Genomic DNA, 20624 nt, shown 5'->3' on the forward strand with positions numbered 1-20624 from the left:
CCATGACAAAAAGCAAATGCTCTACCACTGAGCCACGCCCCCAGCCCCTCACTGGGGGATTCTAGGCAGGGGCTCTACCACTGAGCCACGCCTCCAGACCCTCCCTGGGGGATTCTAGGCAGGGGCTCTACCACTGAACCACGCCCCCAGCCCCTCACTGGGGGATTCTAGGCAGGGGCTCTACCACTGAACCACGCCCCCAGCCCCTCACTGGGGGATTCTAGGCAGGGGCTCTACCACTGAGCCACGCCCCCAGCCCCTCCCTGGGGGATTCTAGGCAGGTGCTCTACCACTGAGCTACATCTGCAGCCCCTCCCTGGGGGATTCTAGCCTGGTGTTCTTACTGCTGAGCCAAGTTTACAATTCCTCACTGGGGAGTCTAGGCAAGCACTGTCACCGAGTGATAGATGTAGCTCTTTGTATCTTGAGACAGGACCTTAACAATGTAGCTCAAGTTTGCCTTGAAGTTATGATACACACACACACACACACACTTTTTTATTTATATGCATTAATGTTTTGCTTGCATGTAAATCTGTGTGAAGGTGTAGGATTTCCTGGAACTGGAATTATAGACAGTTGCAAGCTGCCATGTTGATGCCAGGAATTGAACCTGGGTCCTTAGGAAGAATAGTCAGTGCTTTTAACCACTGAGACATCTTTCCAGTCCCCCCTCCTCCACCATGATCCTCCTGGTTTATCCTTCTGAGTTCTGGGATCACAGACATGCACTAGCACCCTGGCTTCTATTTTGAAAGGATTCTTTTGGCCTGTGGGTGGAATGTGAGTTGAGGAAGAGCCTGAGTAGAAGCAAGAAGTTATTTCAGCAACTTAGGCAAGACAATGCTGGTGGATCAGGGCACAGCCCAGTCGATAGGTGTTGCAAACTATGTGAACCCTGGATATGGTCTCAGTCATGTGCTGCAAAACTTCCTGGTGACCTAGCTGTGGAGAATGAGAGGACTAAGTCAGAGCTGGCTTCAGGGTTGCAAGCTGCAGCTTCTGGAAGAGAGGGGCTGTCTGTACCCAAAATGGGCAAGGTAGAGAAGTGGGCAGGCTTGGCAGGGACAGGGAAATCCGTGCTAACATGCTACTTAGGTGTAATGTAAAATTTCTTCTGGAGATGTGAGCAAATATCTCTTCAACCCAGAGAGGGCACTGGTGACAGCCCATAGAAATGAACTCTCCCACATCCAGCCAGTGAAGCAATGCATTTATCCAGGTTGCTTGTAGGAGCATGGATAAGGGGTCATTTACAGGAGCAGGGTGACTCTGGCAGCTGCAGCACGGAAAGCCTGTAGGAGGCATGGAGGTCCTTGTGCTCCCAGGCAAGCATTAGGAAACCAGGAATGTTAAATGCACCAAGTTGTTCCTTCAAAGGGAGGGATGCAGAATCTGTTACTCACCCACTAGGCTAGTTAATAGCCTGGTGACCTTTGCATTTTCTTCGTGGTGGAGACCACACTGGACCCTTGTGGTTTTCCCCACACTTGTGGAGTGTTGGCCGATACAGTCCACCAGGGTAGTGGGAGCGGAGATGGCAAGCTGAGGGTTCAGAGGCTCTGTGAGTACATAGGGTGAGTGACCACATCATTACTGCTGGGCAGGAGGCAGATCAACTTTACTTAGGGTGACTGAAGGCTTGTAAAGTTATGGGGGAACTGAAGGCAAGGACAGCCGGGATGGGCAAAGGTTGTTAGCTGGCGGCTTAGGGTACCCGGCATACCTCAGCATGAGGAAGCATTTCAGGAATCTCAAGTGCTGGCTGAACAGGGTTTGTCAAGAGAAAGGAAATTGATCCCATAAACTAACTGAAGCTACTTGACATTCCTCAGGTAGAGGCAAGTGTAAGGGCTTAGAATTCCCAGACAAGGTCAGAGGAGAAACTCTGTTAACCAAGGAAGTCCTCACATTACACCTCATCCTCAGAAGGTTATCAGGTCAATGGTAGACTTCAACCTTAATTAGCACAATTTTTTCCAAGATCCTTCCCAGGCCCTATCATAAGCTTGTTTTTCTCCATCAATCTATAGAACCTATATTTATGGAAGTGTCACTTTGATGTAGTCACCTCTGATCTTTATTTACCTTATTTTGTGCTTTATTGTACACACGAGATCCAGTTAATTGTCACTAGGAAAGTTTTTCCCCAAACTGTGCTATACTTAAATATGCCTCAAAGAAACCACTTGGGGCCAGACTCCTGAAGTGTGAATGAACACTGGCTACATAGTCATGTTTCGTCAAACTGCCTTCAGGCCTCAGTTGCAGAGACCTCCCCTGGAAGCCCACCCCATAAGGACTGTGATGGACAGAAGCTGTATTCCAGCGACTCCCTGCACAACTTTCTTACCTTCTTTCCTCTTCCTCTTTTGCGGCGTTCCCTGAGGCTTCGGGAGAGTGACAGAGATGTCTTCTCATTTTCTTCCTTTTAAGGACGACCTGTCACACGAAAGCATCAGTCGGTTATTCTTCCCAGGTTTGTTGTTTTGAGTCTCCATGGTGACTACTTCTTATTGTTAAAAAAACAAAAAACAAAAAACAGTTTATCTCTATGGCCAAGGGTAACAGTAGCGGTAATCTATGGATATGAACACAGATGTTTAGGTGATTTGATAGGAGTATCATATACCTACTTAACAAACAGCTTTTAAGTTGGTTTATAGACAGTATCGAACATACATTCCTTCCTGCAGGGTGGGCTTTACATTCAAATTAAGCAGTTGGTTGTATCCATAACAGTGATGCCACTGTTACACCAACAGTGATATCTTTTTTAAAAAAAATATATATATATATTTTAAAGATTTATTTATTTATTTTATGTATGTGAGTACATTGTCACTGTCTTCAGACACACCAGAAGAGGGCATCAGATCTCCATTACAGACAGTTGTGAGTCACCATGTGTTTGCCGGGAATTGAACTCAGGGCTTCTGGAAGAGCAGTCAGTGCTCTTAACCACTGAGCCATCTCTCCAGCCCCAACATTCATACCTTGCCTGGTCTCTTCGCCCACGGTAAAGCATACGAGGTCTGTAACCAAGTGGGACTGTCAACAACAGTATGTCCTGGGAACCCACCTAATACCTCCAGCACTGTGAAAGCCAGCCAGCAGGGAGAGTCCAGCTCTGTTCCAGGCTGACTTCTCTATGACCTTGCGGCCAAAGTATGTACTGTCTCCAGCAATTGGTTCTTACCATGTTGTTTTGGAATGCAACCAGCAGCAGTAGGAGTAGTCTTTATGGTTCGTGGGGCCTCTAGGGTACTCACTGACCATAACTTGTAGGGAAGTAACCCACCGCTAGTTACTAGTACTAGTAAGTATTAGTTACTTTTCTGACTGTAGTGACCAAATTCCTGACATGAGGCAACTTAAGGAAGAAGGGTTTACTTTGGATCACAGTAGGAGAGGGTGCCGTTTAAGAGTCAGGAAAAGGATCTCAGAGAGATGTATGGATGAAACTTTTCATACTTTGGTGAATCAGGAAACAGGAAGTGGGGCCAGGCCATACAACCTGCTCCCAGTGACTCAATTTCACCAGCAATATGCCCTGTTTAAAAAGTCCTACAGCTCTCTGAACAACATCACAAGTGTTCAAACATATGAGCCATGGAGACATTCCCCACTGGAATCATAACACCCTGAGGGTACTTTCCCTCTACTTTAAACATTTTATTGCATTTATTTAGTTATTTAGTGTGTGTGGGGCACATGCCACGAAGGTCAGAGGACAACTTGTGGGAGTCAATCCTCTCCTTCCACAATGTGGGTCACTAGGTCACCAGACTCGGTGGTAAGTGCCTTTACCCTTGCAGCCGTTATGCCAGAGCAAGCTGGCTTGTAAGACTGGCGTTATTGGCAATCCCTGAGCTTGATTAAGAGACCCTGCTTCAATGAGTAGGGTTGAAGACTAACCAAGGATAATTAATTCTGGGGACACACACACACACACACACACACACACACACACACACTAAATTACTTTTAAGAAACCTTTCCCAATTCAAGCAGTTCAGACATTCAGATGCAGGGTGTCCTAATTTCATTTCTGTGACAAAAAGCAACTTGGGGGAGAAAAGGTTTATTTTAGCTCACAGGTTATAGTGCCTTATTGTGGGGAAGTCAAGGCAGCAGGAACTTGAAGCAGCTAGTCACACCACATCCACGGTTAAGAGCACAGAGAAACGAATGGATAACTGCTTGTTAGCACTCAGCTTGCCCTCTCTATTTTCATAGTCTAGGATCCTTCTGCCTAGAGAATGGTGCTGCCCACAGTGGGCTAGGTCTTTCCATATCAACTCAATCTAGACAATCTCCCCCAGACACGCCTATAGACCACCTGATCTAGATTAATTCCCCATTAAGGCTCCTTGTCCTGGTGACTCTACACTGTGTCACGATGATAATTAAAACTATAACACAGAGTACTTCTTTTAAAAAAATGTTTTTTTTTTTCTATTTATGTGAGTACACTGTGGCTGTCTTCAGACACACACCAGAAGAGGGCATCGGATACCATTACAGATGTTTGTGAGCCACCATGTGGTTGCTGGGAATTGAACTCAGGACCTCTGGAAGAGCGTTCAGTGCTCTTAACCTCTGAGCCATCTCTCCAAACCGCCACGTGGAGTACTTCTTACCATAGTTTCCTGTAGTTGCCACCATCAACACCTCCATCTGCCGGCAACTCAAGGGTTTTTCCTTCTTGGGTGTTAAAGGCCAGGCCGATGGGTATCGTCTGTCACTTCTAACTTGCTCTCTCTTACTGCTCACTGATTTCTTCGATGGGTTCCTAGTTTTCAGATTCTGATAAGAGCTCAGCACAGACTGAACTGATTCTCCTTCCTTTGAATCCCCTCAGCTGTAAGAAATGTCGAGACGACACCTCCATCTCACGCTCCCCCTTTCCACACGTTTCTTGCCAAATCCGAGGCTAATGCAGAGGATGACACCCACCTGCCTCCCTCCTCTTGGAATTCTTCCCTTATATGGGTGAGTTCTTTCGGGAAAGACAGCCGAGACCCAGTCTCGTGTCTCATCTCCTATGGCAATGGCTACCCTATGGATGCCTACCGTCCCATCCCATATGTGCCACTGCTCAAAGCTGAAGTGTCCTCTCCAGTTCCCTAGATTCCCTGAGGGCACGCATGCATTAATCTGTCTGGAGAGTGACCTCAGATAGCCGTGTTTGCAGTTTTGAATGAGTTCATTAAATACATAGAAAGCCAAAGTAAAGGAGTAAATACCAAGTAGCAGATACATATATCAGGACGATTGAACTGAGTACTCAAACTATCCAGCAGGAATCAACCAGGAAAGCCAAGGGGAGGCAGCCAGCTGGAGTTCCCAATAAAGTTCTGGGCAGAGCAAGAGTGTTCTCTCAGGGGACACTTCCAAGGGGGGGGAAAAAATAACAACAGCTAAAGATAAAAGTCATCAAATCGTGAGTCACAGCACCCTGCAGGAACTAGTGGGTGACGTTGGAGCAGTGAACAGGAGGAAATCCCCACTTGCCTATCATCTCACAAAAGCTGAGTTTCTCATGGCTGAACTTCCAGCTTCTCTCTCCCACTGTAGGCACTTTTATACCATGGGGAGGACACTAGGGACCTCTGTCGGGCATGGGTTATCCAGCTGTTCGAGAGCACACAGTGTTTCTACTCATGGGCTGTTTTCTTGTTCTCTCCCTTTTCTGTCACGGGGTTAGTGGGTGGTGTTGGGTCCCCACTTTCAGGACCAGTTTAGCATTGAACTCAAAACAACATGCGGCAATTTACTGGTACGATATACATTAGCACACGGCAGACCCAGTCACTAAGGAGGCATCTCTTCCCATATCCTGTAGAGGAAGATGGTCCACCCGCTGGAGCCCTTTCACTTTCAGACAACTCAGCCTTGATTGCAGTCTTATTACCCATTTCAGGGAGCAGGTAACAGCCACTGCAGCAAGGACCCTGGACCCCAACCCAGGGAAAGCTAGCCACACTGTGGTTGGCTCCCACACATGGATGCCCTACTCACTGCTGGCTCTACCTCAGTTGCCTGTCTTAGCACCCACCCATGGCAGGGACCATATAGCCAACACAGCTTTGGTCCTGTGGGCCCGTCCCCATTGGGGCGCTAATTGTGTCGTGTGCTTTCTTTCTCATAGCCCTGCACAAATATCCTTTTACTCTGGAGGCAGGGCGCTTATGACAGACCAAATCAAACGATTCCACTCAATTCTGGTTTGAACTAATGAAATCACAAGGGTCACTTCTAGGACCATGGGTGACTCAGGCAGCTGTACCCCTGATTTGTCAAACCCGGCCCTGGGTGACAACTCACAAAAGCTCTGTGACTGGAATTCCTATGGGTGGCTCCATCACAGAGTCCTCTCCTCCTAGTGAAACAGCCATTACCTTTATTAGATCAGCTATTCCTGCTTTCAGACATCCATCACTGCAGAGATCAGTCTTCACCTGAGATTCCAGTGGCTCCTCCCAGTCATTCCTAAGCAGTTCTGTTCTAATTCCCCGAGGCTTTGGGTGTGGGAAGCGGCTCCGCTCTCGCCATTACAAGGTGGCGCTTGGCATATGCATTGCTTGAGAGAAAAGACAACTCCATATATGGAGTTGTATGCGCTGAGAGGTGTGGTTACCGGATCACCCCACCTTGCATCATTGAGAATGGCCAATCACCAGTGACTTCGTGGCAGCTGCTGATAGGATTAAGGCAATGCTTATAAGGGGATGCATGAAGAGAAGAAGCTCGCTGTACAGGGATTGCTGAATAAACCGCTTGAAGAAGAACACGGTTGCCGTTGCCTTATTCCGCAGGTCAGACGTGGGGACCCAAAGGGTGTACAGGCTGGGGGTAATTAATTGAGAGGGCTCCATCCGTGTGGTGAAGTAGAGGCCATTATTCCATTTTGGATGAAAAGTTTCCAGCATGGCTGCTTTGGGATCAGCCACGCTCCTGTGGCTAACCCCTCACTCAAGCTCTGTGAATAAAGCCCCATAAACCCATTGGTTCCCCATGGTTACTTTTGGTGAAATTGTACTTCGGTTTGTCACTTGGATTTTGTGAAGAGGGAGCTGACATTTAAATCACCTGCTTGAGCATTTTCCCAATACTCCGTTCTCCTCCTAGGAGGGAATGCTTCACAGCAGAGAAACTAGCTACAGAGTGGGTCATGTCTGAGACTGTAGATGGAGATGTTAGAGCTGCCCTGCAGACCAGGAATGGTCACGCATGTGTATAATCCCTGGAGTTGAGACAATAGGACTGTGAACTTGAGATCAGCCTGGGTTATAGAGGGAGACCTTGTCTCAAATAGATGAAGAACTGACCTTGGCTATGCAAGTCCCAGGCTCATGCTAAATATATCAACTTGGCAACTAATCATTATGATACGTGACATTCAGGTTTTTTTTTTTTTTTTTTTTTTTTTTTTTTTTTTTTTTTTTTTTTTTTTTTTCCACACTTATTTACGTAGTATGAGTTTGGTGACACACACGTGTGTGGAGGGCAGAGAACAACGTGTGAGAGTCGGTTTCTCCTTCCATCCATCATGTGGGTTTGGGGATTTGAACTCATGCTATCAGACTTGACAGAAAACTCCTTAAACTGATGAGCCATCTTGCTGGCCCCTATGTGGTATTTAAAGTTATGAGCTGGGCTGGGGATGTAGCTAGCTCAGTGGTAGATATCCAAGGCTTAATCCCCAGTTCTATAAAACAAACCTCCAACCAAGCTATGATAAACCAAGGGAGATATTCCTAGGTCTTGAGGGCTTGATAATTCGGGGGGACAAAGAGTGTCAAAGCAACAATTGACTTTTTTCCCCTTCTGATTTGAAGAAATGGAAGGATGCATGGATGGATGGGTCTCCTTTGCTACTTTCTTGGAGAAGCTGGGTTGCCTTATAAGCAGCTCCCTTATAATCCATGAATCTCAGTGGCCTTCTGAGAGCTCTTAAGTTAGCTATCCCTCTCCCCGAATGTTAGGGATGAATGTTCACCTCTGAATTCCAGTGCTAGACCCTTACTAGAGACCTGCAGGCAAACACTTTAACACTAAACTAAGGTCAGAGCCCCTCACTGGGGGATTCTAGGCAGGGGCTCTACCACTGAGCCACACCCCAGCCCCTCACTGGGGGATTCTAGGCAGGGGCTCTACCACTGAGCCACGCCCCCAGACCCTCCCTGGGGGATTCTAGGCAGGGGCTCTACTGCTTAGCTATATCCCCAGATGACAACAACTGAGTTGGGCAACAGCCTCCTCAATATATCACGGGCAGTGGATGTTTTTCACATCAGAACCAATTTACCACTAGGGCAGGAACTGAAAGCAGGTTAAAAAACAAAAACCAAAACTCCACAAAGGTGTCTGAGGCGATGGCTTAGTTGATAGAGTGCTTGTTGTGTGTGTAAGCATGATGTTCTGAGTTCGAGCTCCATACCTGTGTACAAAGCAAAAAAGGCAGGGCTTGCTGGTAAGTGCTTATAATCTTAGCACTTGCAGGGAGGGCAAGAATCCCGTGTTTCTGCTTGGTGAGTTCCAGGTTATGGGGAGACTATCCCTCAAACGAGAGATAGACAGCACCCAAGAGGTAATACTCAAAGTTGTTCTCTGGCTTCTGCATACAAAGCTACTGCACACACACACACACACACACACACACACACACACATACACACACGTGTGTGAACTTGAACATGCACCAACACATACACAGCCTCAAAGAAACCCAAGACAATATCCTTTAAAAGGTTTGTATTTATTAGTCATTGCTAGAGCAGTTAATTCTCTTTTCTTATTTTGTTTTTGTTGTTGTTTCTTTAAAAAAAAAGTGTTTTATCCAGAGTTATATCAAAGCGATTAAAATGAATTTTCTCCTGAGGATACAGCTCCCCAGATTAGACATAGTATTTTTTTCTCTCTCTCTCCCCAATTAGCCACAAAACTAAAACCCAAAGAGCACACCAACAATCAAACATCATCCCCAAATATCCAGGACAAAAAATAAAATATTTTATTGATCTATCACAGCGAAACACAAAGAGGTGGGGTGGTGAGACATGCTCTGTAAGAGAGTGGCTCCAGGGAGGATGGGGGTTACAGTACTGCATGTGGGGAGGACCAGACCGCACAACCCTTTGCACCCTAGGCCAGCATCGGGGTGTGTGGCGGGGGTGGGAACAGGCTGCCATGACAGGTGGACCAGGTTGATAAGTGGGTGTGCCCAGCCAGCTTAGTGCCACTAGGCAGTTGGGATGGATGGACGGACGAATGGATGGATGGATGGATGAGTAGGTGAGTGGGTGGTTGGCAGGTGGATTCCGCAAGAACAAGGGAGCTATTCCCAGTGTGGGGAGCCGTCTGACTCCACGGTGTCCCAGATGTGGGAAGTAGCTATTGTTAATAGGAGACAGGGACAAGGGGGACCCAAAGAGAGAGGGATCATGTCACCAAATCCAACATCAAGGCTTCCGGTACTTGGGTACCAATGGGATGCAGCCAGGAATGGCACCTGGTGGGCAGTGGGAGGTGGGACTGCCCAATAAAGATGTGCACCATCTTAATAGAGGGGCTTCAGGGAAGGGAGGAGTCCCCCTGGGATACCCTTCCCGCCTCCCTCCCCCCACGAAGAAGAAGCACCAACATGTAGCACCAATTTCCCTTGGAGATGGAGACTGTGTGGGGGAGCTCCTTGGTGGGAAGAGATGGGACACCCGCCGTGGCCTCTGATGTAGGGGGAAGTTTCTGGTTAGGGGTACATGGCTGCTGCTGTCTGATTTCCTTGTCTTGTGGGTTTCCAAGGCCACTGGCCTGCTGTCCCCTCCCAGGTAGGGGCCAGGGGGATGGAGTGGGGGGGGGTCATAGAAGGTTTACATTCTCCACCAAGCAGTAGCACCAACGTTGATGAGGTCGCGAGTCAGGGGTCCCCAGAAGATCACTTCCTCTTCCGGCCACAAGATTTCCCGAAGCAGCCCCCACCTGGGTTGGAACGGGACACAAACAGTGATGGTCAGCTTGGTCCCTCTGACTACTTCCATCCCAGGCTTAGAAAATCTAAAAGAAGCTAGTCAGTCCGTCCTTTCTAGTTTCTCCAAGATGTGGCAGTTTCTCCTAGATGTGGCCTGTTTGCGCCATCTGGTGGTTTGTCCTGGAAGTTCTTTCCACTCATTCTTTTTCACTGTCCAAGTCCCAGACTCTGTGCAGGTGAGGGACATGGGCAAGAATGTCCGGGCTACACTGCGGGTGAGCATGGAGGCTCCTAGACCTGCTCCCATCTCTGAATATATGCATTGACCTCTGGCTCTGTCTCTTCCTTCCCTAGGGACGGAGTCTCTACTTACCTTGGTATCCCAGGGCTCCCAGGGCTCCTCCATAGGGCTTCGGTGGTTTTCCTGTGTGTGTGGATGTTGGTGGACAATGAGGTGGGAAGAATACTGGGTTCCCCTACCTCTACCAGCATCCTCACTTGGTACTAACTACGCACCAAGTTTTTGTAGGCTCCCCAAACCTCCCTGCCAATCAGCCTACCTACCTCTGGTCTTGCCACACCCTTCTCCCCAGAGTTAAGCTCTGTACTACTGGGATGGAACCTGGACCTAGTGCCCTCTAGACAAGCGCTCTGCTGCTGAGCCACACTCCTGGCCCCTCACTGGGGAATTCTAGACAAGAGCTTACCACTAAGCCACGCCCCCAGCCCCTCACGGGGGAGGGAGGATTCGAGACAAGAGCTCCTCATTGGAGGATTCTGGGCGGGTGTTCTACCGCAGAGCCAGGTCTGTAACCTATCACTGAACGATTCTAAGCAAGAGATTTAATGCTGAGCCATGCTCCCAGCCACTGACTGGAAGATTCTAGACAGGTGACCCACCACCGATTCATGCTCCCAGGCCCTCACTGGGATTCTAAGCAATTGCTTTACTACTCAGTTATGTCATCAGCCCTTCAAAAAAAAAATGCTTATAAAAGACTTTGAGACAGAGTTTTGCTAAATTGACTAAATTGTTTGGAACGCTCTCCATAGCCCAGGCTAGTCTCTGATCCTTTTGCTTCAGCCTCCCCTACCCCCCACAGTACTGAGAGTCCTTCTACCAACAAGGCTAGTTTATGAGATGTCTTTTCACTGAAGACTCACCACCAACTCCCAGGCCCCCAGCACCACCACCTATGGGGTAAGAAGAAGAGGTATTATCAGTAGGCTCACTTCTGGGAACCTTCCATGCTCCCCCCTTATTGGAGCAGGACATGTGATACAGGATCGGTCAGGTCCTGGACTTGGGCCACAGGAGTCCTTGACTCTGTCTCTGCTCACTGTGTGACCTTTGAATAGTGCTTAGTGGTCTCTGAGCCTCAGTTTACCTCAGGAGAAGCATGGTAGGGAAGCTCTTTGACCCCCAGGGACCCTGAGAAATGTGAAGGGTGTCCTTAGAAAGGTCCTTATGTTAGATTGGGATCTGGGCTCTTCTTGGGGTCTACTACAGATATTAGCTCAACTCTTCTGAGTGGGAAGGTCTGGCGGGGCCCAGAACAGGGTCCCAGGGCAGGACACTTGGGCATACCTGGGTAAATAGGAGAAAGCCCAAAGCCAGGTCTTGCTGCAATTCCTGCAAGAGAGACTTAGTGTTGGTGACAGGCCATTCGGTGGCCTTATCACCTGGTCTTGGTGTCTGGAGCCAGCTCCCTCCCACTGCTGTATCCCACTGAAGCCACATTCTTTGTGGGATGTTTGTATGTAGCACATCTGTGTGTGCATGCTCTACCTTTCATTTTGAGGCAAGGTCTCTCGCTAAGCCATTTGTTTACTAATTTGGCAAAACTAGGTGGGCCAGCCAACCCCAGGGATTCTCCAGTCACCTCCTCCCCAGCTTGCAAATTTTACATACACTCTGGGGGTTTGAACTCAGGTCTTCATGCTTGCACAATGAATGCTGTACTAACTGTGCCACAACCCCAAGCCTTGAAGTCCCTTTCTTAATTAAACGTGTCTCTGTCCCATATGCCTGTGTGGTGCCCTGTGGCTTACGCTCTAAGCTTGGTTGGCACTATCCTCAACTTGAGGTGGGAGGGCACTCCTCCCATAGTTGCCTCCTGTCCTAGGGCAATTTTTCTGTCTCCAGACCTCATGTGGATTCAATTTCCAGAACCCTCTTGTTTGTCCCCCAGAGCCAGGCAGATCTGAGAACAACACCAGAGATGGCCATACCTCCACCTGGGAACGGCCTGGCTCCTAGGACACCTCCGAGGCCAGCAGCACCTGGGGAGAGGACACAGGGGTGTCAGAACGGATACAAGGGTGCTGCTGCTGACATTCTGGACAAGACCTTCAGGGGTACCATGAGCTGGGCAGGTGTGGGTCATGGCGATGGGTGTACAAGCCTGTTGGAGAGGAGGAAGCCACAGGAGAAACTCACCATATTTGGCTGCCTTAGCAGCTGCAGCAGGGGACACACCTGGAGGAAGCAGGCACAGGAGAGCTCAGAAAAGCTACCTCTCTTCCCCACTTCAGCCCACCTAGCTGATCAGCATCTGCCCCTGACTTGTCCACCCATGTCCCACCAATCCATCATCCCTCCCCCTTCACACATCCATCTTTCTAATAGCCTCTCTCTCTTTCTCTCTGAGTGTGTGTGTGTGTATGTGTGTGTGTATCTGTGTGTATGTGTGTTGCTAGAGATGGAATCCAGGATCTAATGCATGCTATGCAAGTGTTATACCATTCAGTAATGTTTTTAGCCCCTCCCTGGGGGATTCTAGGCAGGGGCTCTACCACTGAGCCACGCCCCCAGCCCCTCACTGGGGGATTCTAGGCAGGGGCTCTACCACTGAGCCACGCCCCCAGCCCCTCACTGGGGGATTCTAGGCAGGGGCTCTACCACTGAGCCATGCCCCCAGCCCCTCACTGGGGGATTCTAGGCAGGGGCTCTACCACTGAGCCACGCCCCCAGCCCCTCACTGGGGGATTCTAGGCAGGGGCTCTACCACTGAGCCACGCCCCAGCCCCTCACTGGGGGATTCTAGGCAGGGGCTCTACCACTGAGCCACGCCCCCAGCCCCTCACTGGGGTATTTTAGGCAAGTGTACTACCAGTGAGCTATCTCCCCAGACATTAAGCTGCTATTATATGTCTAGTTTTGGGGAGCATAACATACACGCTAGTTTAGGTAGGAGGGCACAATGACAGAGAGAGGAGAGAGAGAAGCACACATCCACCAAGCCTGTTGAGACTTTAGGGAAGTAATTCTTCTCCTGTGTTTGTGTGTTCTCGTCTGAGAAATGGGTCTGACTATAGAATGCTCATGAGCTCTCACCTGGGGTATTGGTGGGTTGAAAGACAGAGGTGAGGATAGGTTTTGGTACCTCTATGTTAGTGGGCAGCCGGACTCCTGCTTGTTTAAGCTTTCTACCTCACCGCCCTCAGACACAGTCTAATGTATTCTAGGCTCACCTTGACCTCATTGTGTAGCTCAGGTTAGCTTTCAACTCATGATCCTCCTGCCTGAGCTTCTTGAGTGCTGGGGTGACCTGACAGTGTGTTTGTCTTCATACCTGGCTTCCGTATGCCTCTTTCTCCTTCTCATAGAACTCACTCACTCCTTACCTCCAAGGCCTGCAGCACCAGGGATGGCTCCACCGGCTCCCAGTCCACCGGCTCCCAGTCCACCGGCTCCCAGTCCTCCAGCTCCCAGTCCTCCAGCTCCCAGTCCTCCAGCTCCCAGTCCACCAGCTCCACCAAGGCCTGAGGGGAGACCCATGCATTACACACACTGTCAGAAGATTCTAATTAAGACCCTGTTGGCAAGGGAATCCCTGAACTCTTATGTCATTTCTGGGGCGGGGCTACCCAATGGCTAGGAAGTGGCTGGGCCCCATGGACGGAGGGATAGGCCAGGGAAGCTGAACTCTCGCTTACCGTACTGGGCAGCCTTAGCAGCAGCTTTGGCAGCAGCAGCAGCAGAAGGTGCAGCTCCTGGGAACACAAGGGACTCAAGGAGGCACTGCATGAAGGTCTCAGTCTCCATTCCTAGCCAACCCATTGTTGGGACAGCAAAAACATACCTGCTACTCCACCGGGAACACCACCCCCACCGAGTCCTCCAGGCCCACCGAGTCCTCCAGGCCCACCGAGACCTCCAGGCCCACCGAGACCTCCAGGCCCTCCAAGGCCACCCCCTGCTCCTATGGAGAGAAGACCAAGGGACAGTGCCCATATTTTTGTATGTTGTTTGAAGACCAGAACACTTATAGCCCATGTTGGCTTTGGGTTTTCTGCATGGCTGAGGATGGCTTTGAACTCTTGACCCTCCTGATTCTATCTCCCAAGTGTTGAGATTTATAGGCATATGTTAATATATATATATATATATATATATATATATCACTTTATTCTTTTGGCTTTTTTTTCCTGTTTTTTTTTTTTTTTTTTTTCTTTCCCCAAGACAGAGTTTCTCTATGTAGCCCTGGCTGTTCTAGAACTCAATCTGTAGACCAGGCTGGCCTTGAACTCAGAGATCCACCTGCTTCTGCTTCCTGAATATTGGGACTAAAGGTGTGTGCCACCACCACAGAGCTTCTTTTTCCTTTTTTAAGATTTATTTATTTATTTTATGTATATGAGTTCACGTAGCTGTCTTCAGACACACCACAAGAGGGCATCAGATCCCATTACAGTTGGTTGTGAGCCACCATGTGGTTGCTGGGAATTGAACTCAGGACCTCTGGAAGAGCAACCAGTGCTCTTAACTGCTGAGTCATCTCTCCAGCCCCTACTTTTGTTGTTATTGTTGTTGTTTTTTGTTTTTCTTGGTTTTTAGAGACAAGGTTTCTCTGTGTAGCCCTGGCTGTCCTGGAACTCACTCTGTAGACCAGGCTGGCCTTGAACTCAGAAATCCGCCTGCCTCTGCCTCCCAAGTGCTGGGATTAAAGGCGTGCGCCACCACTGCCCAGCCAGAGCCCTTACTTTTTTTTCTTTTCCTTTTTTCCTAGTGAGACAGTCTAACTAAGCTGCTGAGACTGGCCTAGAACTCATGACCTATTGGTCCGATTTCAGCTTCCTGACTGCCTGTGCCAACATGTCTGCCTTCAGACTCCTATTTCTCAAAGATATGTTCATACACTAGGGGCATAAGACAGAAACGTAACCTAGGTCTGTGGGATTCTAGGCAAGTCCTCTACCACCGAGCCACGCCCCCAGCCCCTCACTGGGGGATTCTAGGCAGGGGCTCTACCACTGAGCCACGCCCCCAGTCCCTCACTGGGGGATTCTAGGCAGGAGCTCTACCACTGAGCCACACCTTCATGCCCTTTGCTTGGGGATTCCAGGCAGGCACTCATCTCTCTTTTTATTGTTTTTTTTCTGAGACAGCCTCTCGCTCTTTAGGCAGTGCTGCCTTTGAACTTGAGATTCTTCTGCCCCAGCCTTTGGAAAGCTGGCCTCACAGGTGTGGTCTGCCGTGCCAGGCAGTCATACCAGTTTTGAGGCAAAGGAGAGGTTAAACAGAATGCTGTGTTCCAGGTCCTAAAGGCAGGAAAGGACCCAGTGGCTGCTGTTCCAGGCGATCCTTAGTGTGTTTCCCTGGTAAAGTCTGTTGACTAGGGCCAAGAGCAGCTGGCAAGGAACCTGAGAGGAAGCTGTGGGTGACCAGGGATTGTGTGTGTGTGTGTGTGTGTGTGTGTGTGTGTGTGTGTGTTTGTGTAGCTGAGGAATGGGATTTTCCGAGGTGGAAACTGGCCTCAAGGAGACAAATTGTGGCCAGTTGGCGCATCCCTGGCAGAGGCCCCCCGCCTGGATCTTTAGGAGGCCAGGAATGTGGGGGTCACAGACAGTGTGGGTCTGGCCAGAGTGCCAAGTGGCAAGGCAGGCGGGTCTGCCACGTCCTCTAGGCTGGCGTGTATTGGGCAAAGTCAGGCTGACAGGAAAGGAGGGAGGAGGCCTGGGGATGCCTGCACAAAGAATATCCACAACCCCACAGCTCCTTGGCCAAAGGGCGGAGCGGAGCAAAAGCTGAAGCTGCCCAGCCTGGTAGGCTCAGCGTCGGTGACATTCCCTCTGTTTCACGGAAACTGTCAGGGTCAGAGTGGAGCTTGGAGATCTGAGTTGTTGTAGGTGAGATAGGGTACACTATAGCCCAGGTTGGATTTGGATTCTTCCTGTAGCCAAGGGTAGCTTCCTGCCTCCACTTTCCAAGAGCTGGCTTATAGGTGTGTACCACCATGTCAGGCACAGCAGGTGTGTTTGACTGCCATGGGAGTTAACGGGTAGGACTATGGCTGTCATCTGCATGTCCCTTAGAATGACCACTCTGCCCTATTACTGTCAAAGCTGGTGGGGTGACAAGGGGACCAGTTGGTGTGTAGCACTCACCATATTTGGCGGCTTTGGATGCAGCCAGGGATCCAGGTACTGTGGAAAAAGGGAAGACAGGTCATCTGCTGAACTCTGGACCTGGGGTTCTGCGGGCTCTTCCGGGAAGCCCATCCTGACATCCTCTACCTAGATCATGGGTTTTAAAACCCCGAAACTCTCTGGCACTCCAGCAAGGGAGGGGTGTCCTACTTGTAGATACAGGGCTCTAGTATTTAACCCTGACATTGTTCCTCTGGGACTCCTTGAGGGCCAACCTGTGCTTGTCTCTTCCCGTACCCTCTAGGTCCAGTGCAGCCTGTTTGTGACTGGGCACAGAGTGAGTCTCAGTAGTCACACAATAAAGAACTGGGGTTCCTAGTGGTGTCCTTGTCCTAGAGCATTTTCAGAAAGACAACAGGCTAGCCTGGAGGAAGAGACTCTGCCTTCCTTTCGCTGGGTGTTAGATGGGCTCTTTTGACTGGTCTGCAGCCTCGTTACACCTCCCTCGAAAAACTTACATCCTGGAGTTGTTGGGCCATCCCTCCCTCACCTATTTCCACTTGGTACTGGAAATGGAACCCAGGACCTCACCCATGCTAGGCAGGTGCTCTACCACTGAGCCACGCCCCAGCCCTCACTGGGGGATTCTAGGCAGGGGCTCTATCACTGAGCCACGCCCCCAGCCCCTCACTGGGGGATTCTAGGCAGGGGCTCTATCACTGAGCCACGCCCCCAGCCCCTCCCTGGGGGATTCTAGGCAGGGGCTCTATCACTGAGCCACGCCCCCAGCCCCTCCCTGGGGGATTCTAGGTAAGGGCTCTACCACTGAGCTATGCCCCCAGCCCCTCACTGGGGGATTCTAGGCAGGGGCTCTACCACTGAGCCACGCCCCCAGCCCCTCACTGGGGGATTCTAGGATAACATTGTACTAGCCCCTGTTGTTTTTGTATGTATGTATGTATGTATGTATGTATGTATCTATCTATTTATCTATCTATCTATTATTATTTATTTCTTAAAATAGCATCTCACAACATTATACAGGCCAACCTTGGAGTCTTTCTACAGGGCAGGCTGGTCTTGAACTTGTAAGCCTCATGTCTCAGCCTCCTGAGCAGCTGAGATGGCAGGCCGGTACCATCCTACCTGGTATCCATTGGCTTTTGTCTGCTCAGGAGAATCTAATGGATGCTGGGTAGGGATAGAGTTCTGAGAGGAGATGGGTCCTCTTTCTTTGAGCTCAAGGGCACTTTCTACCGAGTTCTTGAATTTTCCTTACCTGCTCCAGCCCCGAATCCAGGGACACCAGCACCAACCCCAAGTCCAGGGACACCAGCACCAGCCCCAAATCCAGGGACACCAGCACCAGCCCCAAATCCAGGGACACCGGCTCCAAGCCCAGCAGCAGCTCCTGCAGAAAGGATGGTAGTAAATGGTTATATATCTATGGAATGTTGCCCCCTCACTCAGGAGCTGAGTTAGGCCCCAAGAAAGGGGCTTTCAAGGCAGCAGCCTCCTTCCCTCTCCAGCTTAGTCCTCATCTGCAGAGATACACCAGAGTCCCTGTTTTTATTATGGTGTTTCTAAATAATTTATTTATTTTTATTTTATGTTCATTTGTGTTTTGCCTGCATGTTTGTCTGTGTGAGTGTCAGATCTTAGAGTTATAGACAATTGTAAGCTGCTTTGTGGGTGCTGGGAATTTTTTTTTTTTTTTTGGTTTTTGAGACAGGGTTTCTCTGTGTAGTCCTGGCTGTCCTGGAACTCACTCTGTAGACCAGGCTGGCCTCGAACTCAGAAATCCACCTGCCTCTGCCTCCCAAGTGCTGGGATTAAAGGCATGCGCCACCACCACCCAGCATCGGTGCCGGGAATTGAACCCAGATTCTCTGGAAGAGCAGTCAGTACTTTTAACCCTTGAGACATGTCTCCAGCCCCAGCTGTTATTGTTTTTTGAGACAAGGTCTCATTATATTGCCTTGGCTAGCCTGGAACTATATATAGACCAGGCTGGCATCGAATTCACAGAGATCTGCCTACCTCTGCCTCCCAAGTACTGAGATTAGAGGTGTGCATCAACACGCCTATCTTTTGGAGAAAAATCTATTTAATTCCCACCCCTCCTGAGGTCTCATGTATCCAGATTGGACTTGAACTGAAGGCGCTCTTGAATTTCTGGTCCTGTTGCTTTTATCTCATAAGCCCTGGGATGGGACTATAGGCATGCACCACCATGCCCGATTTAGGCAGTGCTGGGGACGGAAGCCAGGGCATCATGCATGCTAAGTAAGCATTTTACCACCGGAACCACATCCTCACCCTGAACCTCTTACATTCTCCAAGTGACCTTCTATGTGTGGCTATGCCATTGGCTCCCCGACTTGATACATAAACTAAAAGAAAGCCGGAAGTCACTCAGCTATCTGGGGAACCAAGACTCGAAGGCAGGCCTCTCTCTTGCTGGTTCTGTACTTCTGAGCCCTCTGCTAGGTGCTACAGAGGACGGTCAGGATGCAGCATCTGAGAGACTGTTTTCTGTGGCTGTGTTGGGGGCTGTGTGTCCTCGATGGGTGGGTGGGGACAGTGGAGAGAAATCAAAGCACACTCACTGTACTGGGCTTTGGCAGCTGCCTTGGCAGCAGATTTGGCAGCAGCTGCTCCTGAAAAGAGAGGAAGAACATTCAAGATGGCACTCACGAAGGCTCCGGGGAACCCCCAGACCCACTCACCCACCATAGCTCACCTCCAAGACCACTGATTACGCCAACACGAGGAGGAGCTACAATACCATTAATAGCACCAGGGACAATTCCACCGGGACCCCCACCAACACCAGGGCCCAAACCTAAAACAGAAAGGATAGTTTATCTGTAATCAAGGCGTAAACAAAGAGTGCAGGGGCTGTTGCAAAGAACCTCAGCTGAATCAGGTGCTGTGGGTTCCCTTCCCAGCCCGGTAAAGACTTGCTGTGTGATCTTGGGGCAGATACTTTCCCTTGCTGAGCCTCCTTTTGCTCCTATATAAGAAGAGTCAGATGTCAATCTAGTAGTTTGTAACCTTTTGAGGGATAGAGACACTTTGGAGGCTTGCTTGAGGCTGGTGGAGGACAAGCGGGTTTGTCCTTTGTTGTTTGTTTTCCTTTTTTTCCTTTTTAGTATTAGAGAGTAAATGGGAGGCCTTGAACATGCTAGGTAAGTGCTCTACCACTGAGCCACGCCCCCAGCCCCTCCCTGGGGGATTCTAGGCAGGGGCTCTACCACTGAGCCACTCCCCCAGCCCCTCCCTGGGGGATTCTAGGCAGGGGCTCTCCCACTGAGCCACGCCCCCAGCCCCTCACTGGGGGATGCTAGGCAGGAGTTTCACTGCTGCTGCTGAAAAGCTCCCAGATTTTTCACTATTATTATTATTATTATTATTATTATTATTATTTACTTTGAGATAGGGTCTTACTGAATTTCTTAGTCTGGCCTTGAGCTTTCAATGCCCTTGCTTTAGCTCCTTGAGTAACTGGGGTCACATGCAAGGACTAACAGGCCTGGCTCCCAAATCTATTAAGACCAGGTCTCACCACCCCCTAGCCCATGACTGGATCCCAGCTGAGCTCCAAGAAGTAGAGCATCTACCATCAATTATCATTCAGGACTAATCACAGTCAGGAAATGTATACATTCTTGACCTTGACAACTATCAAGGAGAAGGGTGACCTTGGCATCTATCAAGAAATGCAGCCCCTCAAGGGGATGACACTGGATTCTAGCTCGAGATTCAGAAAGAACAAGTCCAAGTTGGGTCTGAGGAACTAGGAGCTTTCGGAAGTAGGTTGGGGCAGGTCACGGAGGGCTTGGCAGTCCTACACTGCTAGAGGGGAGCATGTAAGCTAAAGGCTATGAGAACAGCTCACACGCAGGGCTGGCCATGTGGCTTAGATAGTAGAGCACTTACCTGCCATGTAGAAAGTCCTGGGTTCTATACCCAAGTGCTGCCTAAACAAACCTTGGTACTACATGCCTGGAATCCCAGTGTATGAGGGATGGAGGTGGAAAAACCAGGAGTTCAAGGTCACCCTTAGCTCCTCAGCAGGAGATGTGAGAAGCCTCTGGTCTGGGGTCAATGGTCAGATACAGTGGGGGACAACTTACCACCATACTGGCTTGCTTTGGCGGCTGCCTTGGCGGCGGCAGCAGCAGCTGCAGCTGCAGGGGTACCTGCTCCTATTTGGAGAAAGAGAGAATAAGATGAGGCAGCCCTGAGCCTATGGGGATTTCAGTCCTGTTAGGAT

At 49.7% G+C, this 20624-nt stretch overlaps 1 protein-coding gene across 2 annotated transcripts in view; it reads right to left on the reverse strand.

Annotated features, from left to right (window-relative positions):
• Positions 1–8996: 8996 nt before the first annotated feature.
• Eln (elastin) overlaps positions 8997–20624 on the reverse strand; it is a 45210-nt gene continuing 33582 nt past the window's right edge. For both annotated transcript variants that reach the window (XM_076923130.1, XM_076923129.1), the window contains exons 24-37: positions 20485–20556; positions 19089–19190; positions 18955–19005; positions 17625–17756; positions 16364–16402; positions 14059–14178; positions 13913–13969; positions 13601–13738; positions 12414–12452; positions 12206–12256; positions 11562–11606; positions 11138–11167; positions 10347–10397; positions 8997–9984 (exon numbers count right to left, since the gene is read on the reverse strand). In XM_076923130.1, the coding sequence (XP_076779245.1) occupies positions 9941–9984; positions 10347–10397; positions 11138–11167; positions 11562–11606; positions 12206–12256; positions 12414–12452; positions 13601–13738; positions 13913–13969; positions 14059–14178; positions 16364–16402; positions 17625–17756; positions 18955–19005; positions 19089–19190; positions 20485–20556 (971 nt within the window). In that variant the 3' untranslated portion in view covers positions 8997–9940. The remainder of the gene's footprint in view (positions 9985–10346; positions 10398–11137; positions 11168–11561; positions 11607–12205; positions 12257–12413; positions 12453–13600; positions 13739–13912; positions 13970–14058; positions 14179–16363; positions 16403–17624; positions 17757–18954; positions 19006–19088; positions 19191–20484; positions 20557–20624) is intronic.

Source organism: Arvicanthis niloticus, chromosome 24 (genome assembly GCF_011762505.2).
Source record: "Arvicanthis niloticus isolate mArvNil1 chromosome 24, mArvNil1.pat.X, whole genome shotgun sequence".
NCBI classification, from domain to species: domain Eukaryota; kingdom Metazoa; phylum Chordata; class Mammalia; order Rodentia; family Muridae; genus Arvicanthis; species Arvicanthis niloticus.